The sequence below is a fragment of the Castor canadensis genome, chromosome 16 (assembly GCF_047511655.1).
Source record: "Castor canadensis chromosome 16, mCasCan1.hap1v2, whole genome shotgun sequence".
NCBI lineage: Eukaryota > Metazoa > Chordata > Mammalia > Rodentia > Castoridae > Castor > Castor canadensis.
In genome coordinates, this window is record NC_133401.1 from 39,133,728 (window position 1) to 39,153,012 (window position 19,285).

Here is a 19,285-nt window from a genome sequence, read left to right on the forward strand (position 1 = left end):
CGGATTAGTAACTAAAGATATTCATTCATTTAGCTACAGTTTATAATTCTGCTTGGGAACGCTTGGTAACCTAAGATCTGTAGACACTTTACTTTCATTGAAGAGGTCATGGTGAGAAAGTACTGACTGAAAAAGGAACTTGCTAAGAAATATGGGTGCTAAAAATGTGGTTCCTCCTACTTCAGATAATTACCATCTCGATTTCATCTACACTTGTCATCTTCATTCAGGTCATGTATATACAATGAAGGATTTCATACCTTCTCAGTTTTAATAGTGAAAGTTCTAGGTCATGATAAGACTGATTTGGATAGACTTTTTTGAGCTTTTTCTCTGAAGTCAGTTTCTACCACTTACTGTGTGACCTTGAGGTCAATTAGTTAACTTTTCAGCTTTATTTGCCTAACATGGGGATAACAAGAGTGGTAACATTACAGGGTGGTTGTGAGGAGCTGATGCATATGAGTGATACATAATTCATATAAGACGCATAACCCCTAGCCAGGAGGAACATGATAGCCACTTTCTGTACTGGTGGTGATAGTTTCGCAGCATGCTGTACATATGCTGCAATCTGAATATGAAGAAGAGAGCGCTCAGGTTGGTCCTGTGGGGAAAAAGGTCTAACTGAGGTTGTTGATGTTTGTACAATATCAGAGTGCTAAGGAGTGCAAGGGACTTGCTGTTTGCACTGGGGGTGAGGGTCATCTGGAAGCAGAATCCTGAAAGTTAACTATACAGAACACTTTTTTTGGTGGCACTTGGGTTTAAACTCAGGGCCTCACACCTGCTAGGCAGGTGCTCTCTACCACTGGATTCACTCCTACAGCCCTTTTTTTGTGCTGGGTGTTTTTGAGATAGGGTCTTGTGAACTGTTTGCCCAGTCTGGCTTTGAACTGTGATCCTCCTGATCTCTGCCTCCTGAATAGCTAGGATTATAAGCGTGCACTACCAGTGCCTGGTTTACAGTCAACTCTTGATCTGTGTACTTAAATACCATATATTTCAAAATATTTACATTTTGGAAAATTAAAACTCCTATACTTACTTTGATTAATTATGGACTCTTCTGGCATTTCAAACTTCCTATTTATTTTGGCAGCTGACACTGGCATAGACTTTCCTTTTAAACCAAAATATTTTCCTTTCCCATCTTGACCAGGGAAAAGTTTAATCCAGAAAGAGAAAATTCCATGGCCTGCTATAGAGTCATAGCAGGCTAAGAAGTGATCACAGTAATGTATACTTTTACAGAAATAGGAAGAATAAGGTGGGTTAGCTGAATTTTGACTTGGACTTTTAATAATTTTGTTACCTGTAGTTAATTACATTTTTTGTCTTAGGTCCAGTCTACTAATGCCAAAATATGCTAACTCAAGTTTATAAAAAGAACTAATAATAAAGTGGTGGTGATGGGTAGCATGGGGTATATTTAGATGAGAAAATTTAGGCTGAGGACAATTATTACCTCTGAGCCCAACACTTAACAGTCAACATCCCAGCATCCAACACAAGTGGTACAGGGTATCTTGTGTAGCTCTCATTCTCTAATAAACACACCTTTAAATATGAGCCAACATTTTTCAGAGAAATTTACCTTGTGGGTCTTCAATCATGGGGTTATGACAGACATCATGAATTTTCTCCTTGATAGCAGATTTTTCAAGAAAATCCTTAGATGTTTAACAAATGGTAGATACTGATATTACCTACTTATTAAAATCTGAGATCATATTGTCACAATTCTATAAAGGCAAGTGAAGGGGGACCAGAATATCCTTTGTAGTTTTCTGATGATGGGACTTAATAAATGAGAAGACTCTTAATAGATGAGCAGTTAGCATATCCTTTGTTTAGGCTGTTTTTTTGAATAGAGATGGCTTATAGGGCATTTGAGCAACAGTTTTGAGAGAGTGAGATCATTAGTAAATACCTGAAGGCAAATATTCTGTGTTGTTGAATAAAAAAAGATGCCCAAGGCACCAGTTACATAAATGCCAATGACAAAATTTTGTAGTGAAAATCTATGTCCTAGGTTTGTATTTCATTTTTTATTAATGGTGAACCACTTAGTTTCTTGAAGAGCAACTCCCTACTGGTTGAAATTGAACTTGATTGTAATGTTTTCCCAAGGTATATGCCATTGAGTTTGGAAAAAAAAGAGCTTTGTTTTAGGTTTTGAGAGCAAAGCTCTTCTCTTTATAAGGTCACATTAAAAGATTCTTGTAGATTATTTCATCTGGACTGCATATAGTTGGCCAATCAGGATATGAACTACAAACCATACTCCCAAGTATCTAATGAAGTTAACCTGTTGAATGGAATTGAGGTGCTTAATTCAGTGGTTCTCAAAGAATAGTTCCTGGCATCACTTGGAAACTTGTCAGAAATACGATTTCTTGGGCTATCCCTGGACCTATTGAATGAGAAACTATGGAGGTTGATTCAGTAATCTGTGTTTTAAGAAGACCTCCAGATCTTCTTCAGAAGATTCTGATGTATCCTCAAGTGTGTGTGTGTTGTGTGTGTGTGTGTGTGTGTATAAAGTTGGCCTAGATCATGTAGATGTTAAAAAAAATGCCACAACCAATTGTGATGGGATGTGTGCCTATAATGCTAGCTACTTGGGAAGCTGAGACAGAAGGATGGTGGCTTTGAGGCCAGCCTGGGCAACGCAGTAAGACCCTGTCTCAAAAATAAGTTGCCATGAATGATTATTGTGGCTGTGGCACATTCCAAAAAAGTTCTTCCTGATAGCATAGACCAGCAGGTTCGCATGCCCCTTGTGGCTGTTTCTGGATGCTCTGAAAAGACTTGTCATCAGCTATGTGCTGATGTAGATCTTATTCTTTTGCCATGGCAGGCAGGATTTTTAGGTGTTTTTTGAGAATCACTACAGATACTTTAATCTTTTATCTGAATGAGGACATTTTATTCCCCAGCAAATTTTTAAGTAATTTAAAAAGCATGTTATTTTGCATTGTGCATAGCATAATGACAACCCATTATTAAAAGGAAGGCTCTTGCCCTTTGAAATATTCACCTTGTTTTGTCAGAAGGTTATTTTTATCAACTTTGATTTTCATAGTGGCATTGCAGAGTTTTTCCTTTAGAAATTGATCTCTGAAATAGAAATGACAGAAAGGAAACCAATTGGTAACGGACATGCAACTCAACATATTAAATATACCAATTAAGATTACAAAATGAAATGAGGTCTAAGCATTGCAATAAAGTGTGCTTGCTGAGCCTTGAAAATAGTTGGTGCTTTTTTATTTTCATGAATGATTATTAAGCCCACCTGTTCTACAGTCAGAAGGCCTGAGTTCAAATTCTCCCTCTTTTCCATACCTGACATTGATTAAGTTATTTAGTCACTGTAAGTTTCAGTTTATTCAACTGAATAAACATTCTAATTACATGGATTTTTGTGAGGAATAAATGAGATTATGCATGCGATGTATAATGTTAGCTGCTGATACTATTACTCTTACTACCATTCTACTCCTGTGATTGGGAATAGGTATCGGACATAAGCTGGTCACAGGTCTCTAATTTGTGTGTCACATCTATCAGTCATCCCAATGGGGACAAAGATAAGCTTTCTGTTTTTCTTAGGTTTTTCGATCTCCGTGATCATCCTTTCACCCTTATACATCTTGTTCCTTCTTTCCTTTGTTAAGTAATACTTCAGTGCCTACTGTTTGCCAGGCACTGGCTGGCACATTCATGTCCACCCAACCTTTAAAGCAGGTTGAATCCCTACTGTGTGCTAAACTCCAGTAACTCATCTGTGCAGTAAACTGTGTAAATTTCCTTGCTCTTAGTTTTTATTATTAAAATGGAATTAACACAGTCTAATTTAGGAGTAGGGGATTAATTAAGACAGCATTAATAAAGTATTAGACTAATATCAGATTTGATGCTCAATAAAGGGAAATTCTACTTTTCTACCTTCTCCCATCTCCCCCTTAAGGTGCCAAGAGGAACTGACAAGGGTGGCCTGAAGCAAATAGAGTTGTTGGAATTTTTTGTTTTGTAAGCGATTCTTCAATCTTTTATCTGAAATCAGGACACTTTATTCCCCTTCCCCTCAACAAATTGTTTAAGTAATTTTCCCCCCAAATCTTGTTACTTTGTTTTTTGTATGGCATAATGAAAATTCATGGATTGTAATATTAAGACTTTACAAGGGTGGGAATATAATTGGTAGTAGAGCACTTGCTTATGTGCAAGGAGGCTCTGGGTTTAATCCTCAGCACTAAGAGAGAAAAAAACACTCCAAAGATTCACTTTCCTACTAATTTACATTTCCCCTGGACAAGAAGTGATGAATTTTCAGTCGTTATCCTCACCCACATTTTTGCTTCCTATAGAGTACTTACCTAGCATCCTAGCATTCTCAAGGGCTTGGGTTCCATTCCCAGTACTGCAAAAGAAGAGAAAAAAGTATTTTGGAGCTAGGAACATTAAAGATCTAATCAAATCCTTTCTTCTAGACTTTTGTAAATTAGTAGTGCTTCTGCCCAAGTGGGGTTTCCTAGTGACACCCATTACAGAGGCTTGTGCTGATGTTCATATTTGGTTAATCAAGAACTACCACTTAACAAATTTTCTAACTTACAGTTAGTTTACTTTCTAGAAAATGGGTTCTAGAAAGTACATCAGTAATTATATTTGGTCCAATAAGCAATCAAAAGAAGCAAAGATTGAAGAATGAAATATAGAAATGGAACCACTTATTCCTTTATTTAACTCCGATCTTTGGATAGGAAAACTGGCTTGCTTGTTCTGTTCTTATACATTGGATTTATTTGTATCTCCATTCCCTCTACCTACCTCCTACTGGCACAAGACACATTTTAGCATTTTAAAATTAGATGTTAAAAGTGGAAAAGATCAGTGAAAGAATAAATTAAGAATGACAAATTTTGGAGCCTCTCTGACACAAGATGTTTAGTTGACAAAATATGTGGCTTTTAAATTCTTTGAATTACCGAAGTATCATAAGAAATGTTATTTGAATAGCATAAGAATAAAAGTTATACTAATGTAGTTTATAGTAAGTCTAATGGCTCCTAAGGTTGGGTTGTGAGGAAGACTACTAGAGTTGGCAAGAGTTGTGCCACTGGGCCTTATACGCTGCTTTTAATAAAATTGTCAGCAATCTGTTGAGGTTCTGTTTCCTTCTGAATTCATATAAAGCCTGAGAATCCCTAACATATTGAGTCTGAGATTCAGCACCTCAGAATTTGTGTATTGATACTCACTTGTGTCCCCGTATTTAAATCATGAAAAATTAAAGGGAATAAAGCATGAGTGTAGAAATGATAGAGGGTATTTTTTCTCTAATACAAATATTACTGAAATTTTAAATTTACACTTAGGATTTTAATCTTAATGCACTTTGCCAGTGAGAAGCCAATGGTTATTAAATTCAGTAAGACTCTATGTTTGAGGCAATGTACTCTGGGTGTGGGGAGCTGTGAAGTGCTTTAAATTCTAGAATCCCATTCAGAAACCTAGAAGCCTTCTTGACTTACTAGAAACAGCTCTTAGAAAAGAAACCAAACAAAAAGCACTCTGTTACAATTTTATATCAACTCCTCTCCAGTGTTCTTCATTCAGCAATTAGCAAAATGCAAGTTTCAGAAATTTACAAGTTTGCATATTGCTCTAGTTCTATGAAAAAGAATAATAGACTGTCTGTCCCATTATTTATTTTGGCAAAAGAAAACATACAACTCTATAGTGGGAAAGGGAAATACATAAACAAACCTTAAGATAAGTAAGTAGAGAAGAAATATTTTAAACGTTTAAAATTACTTGAAGGAATTAATCAATTCATTGATTTGGCACACACTTGCATGCTTTCTAAAAGAAGGTTTTTGATGCAGAAATGTGGTACAATGCTTCTTATCACATCATGGTCATATAGAAAATGATAATATTTAAACAAAGATCATCTGCCAGGGAGTTCCTGCCTCCTCAGACCCTTCTGCAATCCTGTGGGCTAAGGTGATGGCTTTCTTAGCACACCGTCACCTGTGTGAGGTAGACACACTGAGAACAATTGATGTAAGATGTAGTTCCTGCCCTTGGGGAGGACACAGCAAGTGGACGGTAACGGAACATTCTGACCTTGTTTGTGTTGGCAATGGATATGGTGGATGGCCCAGGTACACTTGGCTCATAGATCGCTGAAAGGAGGACAAATCTAGCTACTACATAATGAGTAGTAGCTTTGTATTGACTTCTAAACCTGAAGTTATGCCTCAGATCCACATCACTTACAAAAGAAAATGCAGTAAGGGTTCTGATGCAGTGCTTCATCTGAGTATTAAAAAAGTAGTCTCTCCCTTTTATGACTACTAACTCTTAGAAATTCTGATTCTGGCCACATGTTCTTATAATTCTCTGTGGACCTGATTGAGGAGAAGAATCAGGAGGCAAAAGTGGGAAAGATGTTCTAGAGCGAGTAACACCACCCTAGAGCAAGTAACATGTTAAGGCACTGCTCCCTGTCCTTATGCATGTTCTCACCCTCTCACCCCTAGGAGCAAAACTGTAATACTCTCATACTTTGGATCAGATCTAAATGTAACTGCACTTGGATTCCTCAAACTGCAGAAATAAGGAATCTATCATAGAACAATTTATTCTGTGAATATTCTGAGTATCTACATGGTAGGGTGAAGTCAGGAGGCATGGTCCCTACATGAGGGAAGGCTTAATAATCATTCAGAGTACAAAGTATTATAGAAGTGCAAAAGAGAATTGTCAGGTTTATCAAAAATGCTCTCAAGTGGAAGTCATGCTCTGTCAGCTTAGAGGTTCTAGAAGTTAGCTAGGAAAGGAGAAAAGTGAGGTGCCAAGAAGTTAATAAAAGGGAGAAGGAGATAAAATTAGGGGGTAAATTTATTTAGCGAGCCAAAGCTTTGAGTAAAAAGTGTTCAGTGATTGGGGGTGTAGCTCAGTGGTGGAGTGTGTGCTAGACTGCATTGGCCCTGGGTTCACTCTCCAGTACCAAAACACTAAATAAATAAATAAATAAATAAGATAAATAAAAAGTAGTATACGAGCAAATATAGTAGAAGAGAAAGTTATGGAAATATTTCAAGGAACTTGATTATCAGATTCCCACGGAATCCCTTTCTTCTGTAAGGGCCTTTGGCTGTATGTATGTGTATGTTGGTGAGGGAGCAGAGCATGTATTACTGCTTCCTCAGTTTAATTTTCAAATGTTTTCATTGTCTAATTTTAACTTGTCAGGCTAAACTTTAATTTTAGTTATTGCTAGATAACTTCCTTTGTTCAAGGGATGTCAGAGAACTTGGGACATTATATATTTTAGGATCCCTCACCAACTCTTGAAATGCACTTAATTAAGCCAGGGCTAGACCAGCAATGTCCTCCATACCTTTCTTTCTAATTAACTTAAGTGGCAACAAAATTAAGTCTTACTTCATAGTTGTAATAGTAAAAAAGAATTGAGATGGTGTTTTGGATTTCTCATCCAGATACTAACTCTGATAAGTATGTCCTTCTGTCCTTATGTGTCAGAAGTAATGCCTGGACTCTTGGGAGACCTGGAACCATGTGGTATTGGGGAGCAGGGAGGAACAGGTCATGCTTTAGCAGTCCTCTGTTGCTCATCTGTCCTGTCCTTAGTGGAGCCTCTGTCACAGTAAGGAGAGCAGTGCCCATGCTTCATATTCCCTATTTAGTTTATCTCAGAGAAGGGAAGATTATACCAAATTCATTTTTATGTATTTTGTGGGATTTTTGTGGTCTACTTTCCATGTGTGTTGTTAGTTCTTTTTAAAGAAATCCTTAAATTAAAAAAAATTTAAATAAAAAATTTACAAATAATTGTACAAAGGGATTTCATTGTGATATTTACATAACATGCATATAATGTAGTGTGATCAAATTCACACTGTCTTTATTACTCCTTCTTAACACTCCTACTCTTCCCCCTTTAAATAGTTTTAGTGGGTTTCATTATACTATTTTCATATATATATAAGTATGAAATATAGATACATATATACACATATTTCATTATGCACTTCAATCATATTCACCCCCTGTCACCATCTCTTTTTTCTTTCCTCCCACTGGTACTCTCCCAAACAGTCTCCCTTTTACAATCATGTCACATTATTATTTTTAGGTCTAGATTCCAAATATAAACTGAAAATATGTGATATTTGTCTTTCTGAGCGTGGCATATCTTGCCCAACATCATGATCTCCAGTTCTATCCATTTTCCTTGCAAACAATATAATTTTAATTTTTATTGCTGAATAATACTCCATTATATATATGTACCACTTTTTTTTTTTAATCCAGTCATCAGTTGTTGGGAACCTAGGCTGATTGTATAGTTTGGCTATTATAAATAGTGCTGCTGTAAACCTGGGTGCACAGGTATCTCTAGCATATTGATTTACAGTCTTTGGATACATGCCCAAGAGTGGTACAGCAGGATCATATGGTAGTTCTGTATTTATTTTTTTGACAAATACCTTAAAAAATCTTTAGATAAGGTGAATCATTAGCATTTGAGGACACCCTTAGTAATATATAGATAAATCAATCATTTTTTTCTTTCATTAAGGGTATAATTGGTCTTTTCATAATTTCCCAGTGATAATTATTTTGGAATACTTTACCACTTAGCAGCCTAACAGAAATTTGATGACTGTTTTCAAATCTTGGCTTATAAAAAGGTATAGTTTTTCTGAGTAGCACATAATAGTTTCCAATTTGTTACATTACTGCTGGAACAAGCTTGGAAAGCTCCCATATTGCTGCAGTCCTAATCAGTGGCAGAAGATTAAGAATTTCTTTTATATTATTTAATATTCTTAACTAACATGGAGATTCATTTTAATGTTTTATGCTTTATGAATAAAAGTGATGCTTTTGTTGAAATTATTGTTAGAAATCAAATCACTCTCTACTGAACCTTATGTACTTTTGTGGCTGGGAAGTGTTAGTAATAACATTTAGTACTAATGTATCTGATACAGAAAGGGAATGAACTTGCTTCTTTTTATTCCATCAAATTTATGTTTCATCAAGTGTAACCTGTTTTTGTCTTTTATGTATACTATTTTTAAAGTGGCTTGTGGTTGTTTGTGTTTACAGGATCGCCCCAGGACGTTTGACATGCACTCACTGGAGAGTTCACTCATTGACATAATGAGAGCTGAAAACGATTCCATTAAAGGTAGGTTGAGAAATATAACTATTCCGTTATAGTAAATAATTACAAATATATTATCTATGTAATCTAATGTGCAATATGGCAACTGTTATTGAGTCATATTTTGTATCTAGTAAGTTTCATCGGTTTTACACATGGACTTCCTTTTGTTAAAAAATCAAATATATTTGATGAACATCTACAGCAGACCCATCACACTACAAGAGAACTAATTGCTAGGAGTAGACAGTTAACTGGAAAACATGGACCATATGCTTCAATGCTTCATTTTTTATAGCTTGGACAAAAACTTCTCAGTGCTCTCAGTACTCCAAATGTATATGTCTGTCTATTTACACAGTGACTACATATCATTAAGAGTTCAAATGTTGGTAGACTTTTGCCTTATTTCACAGTTTTTAAAATAGCCAACAGTATCACAAAATAAGTTTCATAATTTTTTTTTTTTTTTCTATATATTATGTTGAGAAATAGTGCTGCTCCTACTTGGACTCTTACTGACCAGCTGTGTGTTATCTTGAATAAAACAGTCAGTTTGGCAAGGCCTCTTCTTCACCTGTATGATAAGGGACTTGTGATCACCCAGGAGATTTAAAAATAAAATACAGATGTTTGGGACCCACCATAGAGGGATAGGGGCTTGGCATGTTCTTTTTAATGTCTTAGATGTTCTCTAAGGGTCCTTCCTTAGCTTTCCTCAAAACTATTCCACAAAATAAAGCATTTTCTTCACAACAATCTTAGTTTACTAGAAAGCAGGTTTCTTGTTTTCAAGAAATGTGAAATGTTTGGTGTAGTTGGTTATTCTACTTAATTCATTCATTCAGTGTTTAATGAACCTGCTTTGTGCCAGTGTTAGAGCTTTGCTCTGAGGTCAAGGGGCAAGGTAGCCTGCTGCTTCAAGTGGTAACCAGTTTGGCCTAGGTTTCATTTGAGTTTATATTACTGATGCACTAAAATTTCAGAATTTTTCAACAGACCAGTCGGGCTAAATTTTTTAATAAGGAAAACTTGGGGGGTTCTGGAGAAATGAAAGATAATTTGTGAAAAATATGAATACACCTCATGAGATAACTTGGAAATGAGAATATTTTGAAGGTCTTTAAGAATGTTTTGAAAAGTCCTTACTGAATTCCTTACAGGATTCTGGAGAATGTTCTATATCTGAGAAAACATGATCTCTCAAAATTGTTTTCTTCTTCTTCTTTTTTTTTTTGTAGCACTGGGATTTGAACTCAGAGCCTCACACTTGCTGCTTGCTAGGCAGGTGCTCTTACTGCTTGAGCCATTCCAGGCACCAAAGTTGGCTTGATTTTTGCTACTTTTTAGCACTTGACTGCTTAGTTTTTAAGCCTCTTCCACTTTCTGTTTTCTCATCATAAAAGGGAAGAGAATCTAAGGCCATTATTTCTAGCACCAGCAAAACTGTACTCTTAAAAAGGAGTTCAAGGAGAAATCTGAGTAAATTCTGTGGATTGTATAATGTCAGGTTCTTGGTTTGTACTATAGCTATGTAAGGTGTCGCCAATGGGGGACACAGAATAAAAGGTACATGAGGATCTCCCTGTACTACCTTTTGCAACTTGCTATGAATCGATAATTATTTCAAAATTAAAAGCTAAGTAAAAAGAAGTAGCTAAAGGACATTTGTTCTTAGTGTATTTAATTCCTTCAGTAATTTTATGCACATAATAGGGATAATAAGTAATTAGAAATCAATTTTCTCTGATTATCAGAGAGGTAGCAAACAGAACTAGATACAATTTGTTAATGTGACATTTCTAAAGAGCCTCTAACTAGTGCTTAGAGAGTTTTGTACACATTATTTTAGAATTAGCTTCAGGATTTTCTTGGTTGATCAAGTTTAACTGGGATATGTCATTTCTTCTAGTTTTGCTAGAAAGAAAGTCCACTTTCTATATTATCCTTTAAATTTATTCTCACCAGTTTTTACCTAAATTAAACCTCTTTATAGGGATAATCAAAAGTTAAGTGATAGAAAAATTTATATGTGATTGATCTCATTTGGGAACATAAAGGTTTTGTAAACTTGTGATTTTTACTAGGTGGCATGTCAGAGCAGGACGACCATGGGTATTGGCATCAGATCTGGACTTAAATTGCCACTCTGCCACAACAGTTTGTGGTGGTTGTGATGTTTAAATGACAGGACATATCTGAAAATTCAGCTTCATAGAAGACACTCAAGAAATGATAAAGATCATTACTAGAATATTATTTCATGCTTATCAAATGGGAAAATCAGTTTCACTTTAAATTTAGGTATTAAATGAACTTTGTGTGTTTTTTCCTTCCAAGGGCAATAAGGCATGTCTAAATGAGTACACAGTCCTTCCATGCCAGTTTCTAATTGTGCTCGGCCTTTTGTTAAAAAATAACTACCTCATAGTGGTCTGTCACTACCAAAATATAGCCTGCTCAGGGAATACTTTATTTCTTACCAAACTCTCATCTGGTTTAGATAGTTTTGGAATACTGTGCTTGATTTTATCAGTGATTCTGTTTTGAGATTTTGTTTAAAGGTGATAATCAAATTTGAGTACCTTAAAAAGCATGCTGTCTTTTAAAAATAGCTATCTAAAACTTGCCAATTCATTTTGAAAGTAATTAAGTAAATAAACAAATAGATGGATAGTTCTCTCAGTGTTCTGCTTTCTTAGGAGTAGGAAATAGAATATAGCATTAATTCTGTGAGAGTAATAGAGAACAATCTGCCTCTCGAAAGTAGAAACTCAAAGAATTAATTTGAGAATTGTGCTTAAAAGACTTCATCACGTGAAGGCAAATGTTACATTTGGGTTCATTTTTTGTTAGAAATAACTTCATAAAATTGAATAACCCCAGTTATTTTTATTTCTCATTTGTAAGGCCTCATCTTATAGATACCTGGTTGGTATTTGTGTTCAAATAGTAAAGCCTAAGATTGATATAAAAACTGTAAGTTGAATCTATTGCTATAGCTTATATTAATTTAAATGAAAAAGAAAAAGCCAGAAAACTGAATTTGAATATTCTGTTTGGGAAAACAATCTTCCCTAATGTAATGGAGTTTAAAATTTTTACTTTTGCCATCAATGAACAAGATGCTTGATATGCCTAGGGACCTTCAAATACAGTTTTTGAATTTCCTTATGAATATGTTTTTGATCCCAGCTGGTTTCTTGGAAACCTTTTATCTTTTTTTTTTAACTAATGTTCAAAAGCAGGACTTAGTCTTCACCTTATAATTTATATCATTTTTTTCACAATTTATTTTAAAATTGTTTTTCTAAGAATTTTTAAGCTGCTACCATTTTAGCTCTTTGGTGAGGAAAAGGGTGCTTTATCTCTGTGTCTCTCTCTGGTTAGCTGGCAGGTCCATGTGTTATTTTTATCCTGGAAATTGTGTATTGCCTTCTCCATAATCAATGCCAGTGACAATCCACAGAAGCTCTTCCCCCAGAGAGCGATTTCATTTTCTTTGCCGTATACCCAGTCTCATAAGCCAAGAACCTGAACTACAGACTGATTGTGAATTTTGATCTCCCCGGTGGCAGCTTCTGCAATGCTACAGTATTCTTAGGCTTATCAAGAATTTTCCTCTCCTGGGGGCTAGGATGTAGCTCAGTGGTTGAGTGTTTGCCTAGCATGTATGAGTACTGGGTTCAATCCCCAGTACTGTCAAAAAAAAAAAAACAAAACAAGACAAAAAGAATTTTCCTCTCCTGGACAGAAAAATATTTTACTTCTGTACATGCCCAGATAGTTATTTTGGGAATATTGTAATTTACTGTAATTTGGGGGGGGGGTGTTTCTTGCCTGTGAAATTGGTACTTATTATTTAGAAATTGAGCAGCATGAAATAGATTAAAAGCACACGTGAGTACATCTGTTTTCAGCCTTCTGAAGCAAAGGCTGGACACAGTGAAATAAAGTCATGAAGCCATGTTCTCGTTAGTGTATATAGTAAGAGAGATCTCTAAAAATTATGGAGTGTTTTTCCCCTGTGTGTGAAGGGAATAAATGAGTGCAGGAATAAACCAAGAAGAAGTAGTTTATGGAATAGAGGAATAAAGAGACAAAAAAATAGTACTTCAAAATGATCAGATGTCAGACAGAATAGAACAATTCACAATTTCATGATAGTGGTTGAATATTTTAAATCTGATACATGCAAGTGATTTAATATATATAGTTTGATTCATTTCACTAGGAAGCAAAGAGACAGCAAAATTATTGTGAGAACAAAAGCAATCTGTAAATTGTCAAAGCATTGTAGTTGTTCTTTACATATTAATTAAATTGAGTCAGAATATCATTGTATTTTTCCTTTGAATATGGTGAAGATGAGATCTTTTTTTCCTCACATTGTTTTAGAACATATCTTGCTTTCAGTTTTTAAAAGGGGGAGGCTCAACATAATCAACCACAATTTCCGTGAGTTTTAGGCATTTCAAATGCTTAATTTGAATGTAAACAATAATGATTGGATTCAGAAATGCAAGTTTGTTCAGAGTGCCAGTCTTTTATATATCCCCACGTGCTTAAGAAACCTATTGCATATGTAGAGTAAGTAGTGGGCTTATGTTATACAGTGAAACACATTACTGCCTCACTGGCTTCATGCATTCATTTCATAAGAATTTGAGAGCTGTGGATCTACTCCAAAAGTGCTCTGCTTTTAATTCCTGATTGCCAAAGGTGTTGTGACATTCCATTTTAAGGCACTTTTGAAATTTTTTCTTTATACATTAAATTTAGAGGCCCTTCCCCTGCTATTTTTCATCACTGTAAATTTGTCTGAAACAAATGCTTAAATGAGTGGGCAAGTGATGATTCCATCTGTGCCTCTTTTCTTTGTTGCTAAGTAAAAAATGTATAATCTCTTTAGAAAAAAATCATGAAAGTCAGTTTAATGCAAAAACTTATTTCTTTAATTTCCTGTAATATTCTTTTATGCCACCATAAAAGAGTAACTGTTGGGACAATTACTTAAATTCTGTATGTAGTTGGGAGAGAATGAATTTATGCTTTTTTAAAAAAAAAGATACAACAAACAATATCTGGGAAGCCTTTTCTTTTGATACATAGTTCTCTTAATATTCCCATATTCCACATTGCTATCACTTAGTTCTTTATTTTTGATAACACATTATATATACTGATATTCTGATGTTTTAGAATGCATATTGACTTCATGTAGACATAGGTACTTCTAGAAACCTGCCTGGAGTTGCTGAATATAGTACTAAATTTTGTCATTTAAGTTATGTCATGTTATAAACTTGAAATAATTTTGACATAATAAAATTATCAAAAATGAAAGAACTCCTAAAATAGGTTCCATTGCTTTCATATTAGAAAGCTTTATTTTAAGTAGGGATGGTGTGTGGGGGAGATGTCATTTTTGTCTTATTTAACCTTTTTCTATTTAAATGGGTTTACCTGTGGCAATTTGAGAACAGATAATGCTAACCCTAACCCCGCCCTTTTTAAGGGGGTACATAGGCATTTTCCTTTAAGGGACATACAGTGGAGCACGACCCAAAGTATCACAAAGAAGAAAGGAAAGGCACAATGCAAATTAGCTAATTTTAGTTGGACTCATAATCAGATTTCTCCTTCCAAATCAATTACTGCTATGTGGTATCAAATGCCTTCTGGCAATTGGGGAATCTTTAAATATTACATGTGTTTAGGATTCAAACTCAGCCAGACAGCTGCCTTGCATGCCCAGCCAGAGACTTCCTAAACTCTGCTGGTTCACTCTTGTTCTGTGTGGGTGATACCAAATAATTCAAACAACAGGGCAGGGGAGCCGCTGAGGTCTCTGGAGAGTTGAAAATTGTCTTCCTTCTGGAAGTCTCATGAGTGATGGAGTGAGGTGCATCACAAAGGGTATAATTTAAACTGGACTACAGTTAACTTTGTGTGTGACTATTTAGAGATGAAGAGTATCTCCTCTTGTTCTGCACTTTCCCTCTCCTGGCTAGCACATGGAACATTCTGAGCAGTCTTTTCTGCCCTGATTTTGTTATGCCATAGGATGGGACCTGGGCTTCTGTGTTGAGGTAACTTCTATTGTGAGGAAGAACACGGAACATTCGTGTGGCATGATTTTCTTTGTGTTATTACTGGTCAGGGCCTAGTCTTAATTCAGAACAACTCCCTGCCTTCTGGTTTTCTTTTGATCAGAATTTATTGAATTCTTCTTGGCCCAACCTGAACAGAGCTTGTGGACTTTGAACAGTGAGACTGTTTTTGTGTATTTGGACATGCTGTTGTTTTTGTCTTTTGGTTTGTTTTTCTTTTTAAATGGGATGAGGGAAAGGGAAACCGTCAGGGAGAGAAAAAAAGTGAAGTATGAATGTTGATTTGTTTAGAATTGAATTGAGATCTTCTTTACTCTGCCTCTGAACTGAAACCAACTCAGTTTGCACTGAACCCATCTTCTGTGCTGGCCAGATCCTCATGAGCCCTGTTTATGCACATAAGCTGAAAATAGTGATCATATGAGCAGTGGTCACAAAGGGAGAATTTGTCTTATGTCATCTGTGATGTGAGTCCATAATTACTTAAGCAGGCCCCCTTATTTTCATCTAGAACATTGCCCACAAGGAATCCTATTTTGGGTCTGTGAAAATTGAGTGGTCACAGTCACCTTAAAACATTGTGACAACTCTGATTTTATCTGGTGAGAGGTGAGAATAAAGAGGGGCAGGGGAAAGTAATAATACATTTTTTATGTTATTAGAAGTTTAAAGATCTTAAACATTTTTTAAAAAGATTCATTTACCTCATTAACATTTTTTTGAGTTGTATTAAGGCTCTTATTTTTAGGCTGTTGTGACTTAATTTGGTTTGACACACACTTGGGGCAGGGATTGGTAAAAGAACACTTAGAGCTAATTAATCAGAAAACAAGCAATAGTCAAATAGATTAACAAGTATTTTCCTTTAATGTTTTATGTTGTCATATTAAGTATTGGGTATAACTTAAATAAGCATAGGCTTTACCAGAGTAAACAGACAAAAAGAAGTATTCTCCATTCAGAAGTAACATCTGAGTGACATTTAAGTAGTAAGCTGTTTTGAAAGGCCTTGTCAGCAGATTACCAATGATAAATATTAGACAAGTCTCTAATATTTATATAACAGGGTCTAGAACATTTATAGAGCTCTGTGTTGCTCATGCTCCATGTTTTGATTAAACGTGTATTGTGTACATTTTGATAGTGTCACATTTTCTGTTTTTTCCTTCAATTAGATTTCTATAAAATTATATAGAAGGACGACTTTGCTGCCTTGTTTCCTGGCAGCTACTAAAACAGCCCTGTATACTAATATCTGTTTAATAAGTTCTTTATTGTCTATAGTAGGTTTTAAGACCTTCCTTGATCCTGTTATATAATCCTGGACTGTTATTGGGTGACTTTGGGGGAGGGAAAGCAATGCTGCCTGATTTATAGCTGTCATAAAAATATCCGGGATTCTCTGTGCATTCAATTTAGCAACAGGAAAGGAGGAAACGGTTCATAGTTGTACCACAAAAATTATTACTTACTGATATGCATGGAATTTCTACCTGAATGTTGTATGCAGTTGATTAATTTATCAGCTGCATGTACCTGATTTGTGAATTTCTTTTTTCTCTAACGTTGCCTCTGTTCTCACTGTCAAACCTGGAAGGAAAGGAAGGAAGGAAGGAAGGAAGGAAAGAAAAAAAAAAGAACAGTCAATTTGTTACTATTCAACAGTACAGTTTGTTTAAGGATGACGTTTTAACTAGTTTTCAACTAGTTACTAGTCTTTGAAAAGTATATTGAGCTGGCCATGCTGATTGTGGGCTTCATTATTTTGTCTAATTGACTGGTTCTGAATTCAGTCTCACACCAGTGCACTCAGTTCTAAAAGCCAGGCTTTGTTGTATTCCGGGTATTACCTGGTAACCAGTCCATTAAGGACATTAGTGGAACTCTGAATGGGGAAAGCAATTCCGTAATCTCTTTGGAATCCTGTTGGGAAGATGCCAGTTGCTGTACATTGGGGAAAAGAAGGAGGAATCAACCAATTAGAAGACTTTTTACTGCTGGAGAAGCCAACAATACAGAGACTATCCAAAGAGCCAGGATTAATTGAAGTATAAGAGCCTAAAAAAAAAAAAAAACCAAACCCCCCCCCCCAAAAAAAAAAAAAACTAACTTCTACTGGCTATAATATTACAAATAATAAATGCCTGGCACGGTTGAATAAATAGAAATGTTTGAATCACTTGCTTAACTTCTTTATTGCAATGGTCAAAAGTTGTTAGTATATAATAGACTTCCTGAAACATTAAGAAATAAAGGGGAAACATTTAGGATTGTGTTCAAACCTGGCTTAGCTACTAGCCAGTGGTGTGGCCTTAATTTCACTTTTGTCTAGACTTTGATTTCCTCACCTGTAAATGAAGGGTTGAACTTAATGATTTTTAAATTATCGGCAACTCTATATAGTTTTACATTATAAAATGGAAAGTTTTATTGTTTAATGACTAAAAATAGCACATGAATATCGTGGGCATAATTGTCACAGTATTTAATATTGAGTAGATCTCTTGTAGAAAATATGTAGCCAGAAATCAATTAAATTTAGTTAGTTGCCTGAAGGCATTGCTTCTAGACTACGTCTTTTCTTTTTTTGAGATAGGCCTAAAACTGTTTAGGAAACCGTTGTTTAAACTTGGCCTCATGAAATGTTTTTGGTCTGCATTTGTGGACCATGTGCCTTTTCAGATGTAGGAGCCTATGAACCCATTTGTGACCAAGCATTTTAGTTAAGTGATAAATATGTCAATTACGTGTACATGATTATCCTCCAAAAGCATGTGAATGCTGATATACAGAAGTTATAATATTTAGAGGTGTTGCTGAATTCATACTGTTATTAAGGTTATTTTGTTAAGTTTTTAGTTGTTTTACTTGTGTTTACTGGGTGAAGATGGGGTAGGAAGGTCTTCCGTGGTTATGCAGGAAAGCCTCTATGAAATATTTTGCTCAAAGAAGGTCTTAGTAGTTATAAAAGGTTATGAAATACTGTTCTAGAGATCTTGTCTAATCATTCTGCTTTATGTTTCTGCCATCAGAATGCTCCCTGTTACCACAAAGAGCATAGAATAAAAAAGTAATAAAAGGAATGGTGAGAAGGAGGACAGCAGGAATGAGGAGTCATTTACCTTATCCTAGATTGTTATCTCTACCAAATAGCATTTTGGACCTTCATCTTTGACATCTGAAGCCAGTATTTTTGCCCTTTGAGGCAGGCCTAAGAATATGGGGATATCCTGGCATTGTGTAACTTGGTAGTTCTTGATAGGCGGAGGAGACAGGTACTGCTAAAGCCTTCCTTAAGCCATATGGTTTGAAAGCATCTGACGTTTAGCTTCTACTTGAATCCCAGCTCCACAAACATTTGAGCCTATCCTATGTGGGTAGATTGATATCCTAGGTAGATTGAAAGACACTCCTCCTGTGTTTTTCTTTTTGGTGGGTAGTCCTGGACATTCCAGATGTATAGCAATGTTAACAGCCAGTTCTAAGTCAAACAGCACTTCAGACACTCTCTTTTACTCAGTATTGTCTCTGAGAATTGTCTGTAACCTAAATCTTTACAAAAACATTTGATCTGAATTTTATGGTCTCCAGTTTATAGTTGGAAACACCTGAATATCAGATGCCATAGCTTCTGTAGTCACTGAGCTTTCTGGTACCTCAAGGGTCAAGAGAGGAACACACAGCCCCTTGCTCCTGATTCAATGGCTTACTTACATCTTTATCACTTAGCCTTTAAGAGGAAAACAAACATAGGAGCACTTATAACATTTTTGGCTTAGTATTCTTCAATAGGGTAGGCATTAACATTTCTTCAGTTTTGGAGTTTAATAAGATTTGGTTCTCTTACTTGCTTGTTTCCTATTGAAGGGTGGAGGTCAAGACAAAATCACTCAGGGAACTTGACTACATTGGCTCATTCTCTCTCCTGATTCTGATTTACCAGCTCTGTCATGGGACC

At 35.6% G+C, this 19,285-nt stretch overlaps 1 protein-coding gene across 4 annotated transcripts in view; it reads left to right on the top strand.

Moving 5' to 3' along the window:
• Positions 1–19,285, top strand: part of Cpeb4 (cytoplasmic polyadenylation element binding protein 4) — a 64,921-nt gene that overhangs the window by 12,382 nt on the left and 33,254 nt on the right. For all 4 annotated transcript variants that reach the window (XM_074058614.1, XM_074058615.1, XM_020183742.2 and 1 more), the window contains exon 2: positions 9,157–9,238. In XM_074058614.1, coding sequence (XP_073914715.1) covers positions 9,157–9,238 — 82 coding nt within the window. The remainder of the gene's footprint in view (positions 1–9,156; positions 9,239–19,285) is intronic.